This window comes from Solanum lycopersicum, chromosome 7 (genome assembly GCF_036512215.1).
Source record: "Solanum lycopersicum chromosome 7, SLM_r2.1".
Taxonomy (NCBI): domain Eukaryota; kingdom Viridiplantae; phylum Streptophyta; class Magnoliopsida; order Solanales; family Solanaceae; genus Solanum; species Solanum lycopersicum.
Window position 1 is genome coordinate 65512862 of NC_090806.1, and position 4560 is coordinate 65517421.

General features: G+C 30.9%; 1 protein-coding gene across 1 annotated transcript; it reads left to right on the plus strand.

Annotated features, from left to right (window-relative positions):
- Positions 1-2648: 2648 nt before the first annotated feature.
- On the plus strand, positions 2649-4281 carry LOC101252410 (uncharacterized GPI-anchored protein At4g28100). Its single transcript, XM_004243255.5, has 2 exons — positions 2649-3639; positions 3733-4281. The coding sequence occupies exons 1-2, from the start codon at positions 3025-3027 to the stop codon at positions 4072-4074; spliced, it is 957 nt and encodes a 318-aa protein (XP_004243303.1). The 5' UTR covers positions 2649-3024; the 3' UTR covers positions 4075-4281.
- Positions 4282-4560: the final 279 nt, after the last annotated feature.

Here is a 4560-nt window from a genome sequence, read left to right on the forward strand (position 1 = left end):
ACCATCAATTATTTATTTTAAAAAAAGGTAAAACTTTTTGAGAAATTTAAATTTTTAATGCATTTATTTTATAATTAAAAGGATAAAATGATAAACACATTATATCAATAATTATCTTTTTTAATAAATATGTTAATTTCAAAGTAGATAAATAATTAGAGATTGAATGAGTATAATCAAAAATAAAAGAATTAGAGAGTAAGATTTGTTTGGATTTCTATGCTTCAAATACAATTTGATGTGTCTTAGGATAGGAGTCGAACTTTTAGATTAGAAATTTTATGTATCAATAATTCTTATTGCAAAATTAGAAATTTTATTTATGATCCCTACAATTTGATTGTACGAATATTTTACATATATTCTTTTTAAGTAATTTGAAATTATGATGAAAATTTTACCATAAATTTATAAAATATTTATAAAGAAATTAAAAACTCAAAATATTTCTCAAATTCATGAATTCAAATTATTTTAACGGCTCTCAGATTATGAAAATCAAGTTCAAATTATTCTAATTAAAAAATATGGCACGATTCTCAAATCTTATAAGAAAAAAATCAAAAGACATATATAGAATATACTCATATTAGTTTACCAATAAAATATTTTTGTTTCTTCGGGTTTTATATATGATTGATTAGTGTTTACCTAGGATTAACATCTCAATTGATATCTTGTTGTCTTGACCCTAAATTTTTTTCTTGAAAATTAATTCGTTCTACCAAATTTTATCTAGATGTTTGGACATATATTTGATTATAATAAAAAACTTATGGATGGAACATAACCAATTAAACATTCCCTCAAAATATTTATAAATCTCCAAAGATCACATTTCTGATCTAACCACTCCATGTCTTCAAAATAAACAATTCAATTTGTGGCAATGCCAATCAGTCACAGCCCATTTACTCAATATCATATATGATCCGAAAAACATTTTTTATTCATTTATGTTATAAAGTCAAGCTCATGGCAATATAAATATAAAGAGATGAAAACAAGAGAAGTAAGATGGAAGAGAAGACTTTCTTCTTATTCAAGTGTATATAAATCTCATATGTATATATTACAATAGTGAATGAACAACCCTATTTATAGAGTGAGAAATCACTCCAAAGGTCACCATATTAAGTATCATAATAAATAGATACATTCTTATCCAAAAAGGTTCATGTAAATATGAATGGTTGTTTATGTACCAACCTTATGGACTATCCACTCATTCAATGAATTTATAACAATTTATTTTTTAAAAAATAATATTTGAATAAAGAAATTGAGTCAAAGTACATAGTACTCCTCCCCTTACCCCTTACTATTTGATTGGATGTAAGATTTTTAAAATATGACTTTCGAGTTTTAAGTATTATTTCAAAAGTCATCAAATTCAAAATAGGTAAATTTTTTATGTAAGGGATTATAAATGTTGTTATATCTTTTGATACAAAAACCAACCAATATTCATCAATAATGGATATATTTACATTATTTTTATATTTATAAAAAAAGATAATACTGAAAAGGCAGAAAAGAATCAAATTTCACAATACAAGAGGGAGACAAACATAGAGATAGTGATAATAATAATAATAAAAGAAAAAGAAGAATGAAAAGGAAAAGGACAGCAGAAGAAGCCAAATCCCTAGACAGCCTTTCCACTCTCCCTTTTTTCTCCAAAAACCCAACGAATCTGTGTGACTAAGGACCCCACCACCCCCTTTCACCTTCTTTCATTTTTTGGGTTAATACGCAGATATAGTCGTTTCGTTCGAAATTATTTGTCATGATTTTTATTTTTAGAGTGAAACTATTTAAATTTTGATTAATATTTTAAGATGTATTTTTTCATAATATGTAAGGAATTATAATTTTTATTTTTCATGTAGTTTTAGAATATCTAATTTTTTTATTTAAAAATTAATGTGATCTAATTTACCTTTGAAAATTAATTAAATTGACTTTCGATAAGCAGAACATGACAAACAATTCCGTACAGAGGAAGTATATGATATTTTTTATTGATATTTAATTATTTTGAATTCACGTAACATAAAATTTCACTGAGAGAAAAAACACTACAAGTCTTTTTATGTTCTCTATTCAAAATTTAAATTTAAAAAGAAACAATCTCATTCATTACACCATATTATTAAGTGAAAACCTTCTTAATTTTGACATAAATTACGAATATGTAGATTTATTAGTGGTCAATATCTTTTTTCTTTTGACGATAAGAGAAATTCGCGATCGCTACCTTTGTTACTGGCAATATCAAGTAATGTACTAATTGAGATATGATCTACTCTAATATCATAATAATCGAATAAATATTGAGTTTAACTCGATCGACCTTTTTGTATTTGCTATTAGATTATTTAGATTTCAAATATGTTTTTAACTTTTATTCAAAATGGACGATGTTAGAGTTATTTAATAAGTAGGTTTAATTATATTTCTCGTAAAATAGTACATTATTTGAAATTTAGAAATATAATACCATTAAACAATCAATTTTTTCTCCAACTTAAATTGAAGTCCCAATTTAATTAAAAGTTTATATCAAATAATAAATTTTAATATTAAAATAATAATATTATTCCTAAAAAAAAATGAATAATTCCAATCCGCTAGGGGAGATAATCAATCAACAACATCAAATATAATACTATTTCATCCTTAATCAGATTCAAATTCGAGCCGAATTAGATCACATATTTGATACTAACCCATGTTTAAATTATGTGATCCATTTATATAAAAAAAACAATGTTGTGAGTTGTTACCACCCACTTCTATTTCTCTTTCACTCCCACTCCCTATTTGCACAGTGACACTCTTTTTGTTCATCTCTTTCATGTAAGAACCCACTCTACTACTTCTTTATTCGCATCTCCTGAAACTCTCCCTTTTTTGGTTTAAAAAGCAAAACACTGAGAAAAAGGGGGGAAAAAAGTAAACAAAAGTTCGCTTCAACTTCCAAATCATTTTGCCTTCGTTTTTCTTTTTTCTACAGAGAAAATGAGAGTCGAGTTGAAAATCAGACTTTTTACGTTACTTTTGACGCTGCTTTGTATGTGTAAAAGTTCGTTTGCTGGGTTACTTGCAGAACCGGCGCAGCCATTGAAGCCGGGTGATTACGGTTCTAACACTGTTCCAGCTTTTCCGGTTCAGACTGAGTCACAGATATGCCGGTTGGATTTGTCCGACGAGTTATTTGGTGGAGTTAGCGCGGCGTGCGGTCAGAACCTGGACCGAAGCCGTTGCTGTCCTGTACTGGCGGCTTGGTTATTCGCGGCTCACGCGCGTTCAGCTTTGCAAGTTTCAGGGTCGGCTGCACCTGCAAGTTCCGATTTGCCGATGATGCCGGATGACTCGCAGAAATGCGTTAATACGCTTCAGAATTCTCTTCAGAGCCGTAATATCCATCTCCCCCAACCTAATGGTACATGTGACGCCGTTTTGTGTTTCTGTGGTATTCGTCTTCATCAGATTACCTCCCTTAGTTGTCCGGCGGCGTTCAATCTCACCGGCTCGAAGAATGCAACTCCGACCGCCGCCGTCAGAAATCTCGAGAAGAATTGCCGGAACTCTTCTTATTCCGGTTGTACTCGGTGTCTCGGTGCTTTACATAAGGTCAGTCACAGTCACGTAAAATCTGCTTCATAAACATACGTCTTCTTCTCCACTCAACCTATAAATTCTGATTTAGATTTTACGTTTTTTTAGCTCAACGGCGACGGTGGAAAAAATCGAACGCACAAATGGGATGTAACCGGCGGGGATAGAGTGAGCAAGATGTTAAGCAGAGACTGTCAGTTGATGGGATTGACATGGTTACTGGCACGCAACAAAACGGCGTACATACCGACGGTTTCTGCTGTATTGCGCGCTATCATGTACAGTGCGCACCCACCGCACGAGTCCAAGTGTAGCCCGGACCAGGAGAACATGCCACTAGCCGTCGATTCACTACAGTTTGATAAAACGGATTCATCTTCACCGTTCGTTGGCGTTTCTGGTTTTGTTATTTTGTTTACTTTTTTGCCCCTAATCATTCTACTGAATTAGAGATGATGAAATCGCTCTGTTATTTTGCTCATGTGATGTGATTTCGGGGGATTCACGTGAAATATTTGCTAGTTGACAAAATCAGAAGAGGGGGGGTGAAAAAGGGGTTATTTTGTCTTTTTGCCTCACTGTAAATTCAGGTTACTATTTGCAAGACAATCTCCTTTTAACATCTTTTTATGTGAATCTCTTGTTTCACTTTTGAAACCATTCATTATTTGGATATTGTTTTATTTAATAATTTAAGACCTTAATAAACTTACAAATTCATATTATTGCTCCGACTAAATTAGATGTCCCACGGGATAAAGATACTTCATAATCTTAGTGATTCGAACCAGAAACCTTTAATTAAAAGTGAATGATATTTAATTATCACAATGACCATCAATGAGGTTTTTGAATATATATAATAACCAAAGAAGCTTAACCAAAAAGAATCATTTTTGTAGTGATATGAATTGAGAAATAAAGAATACAATGTAA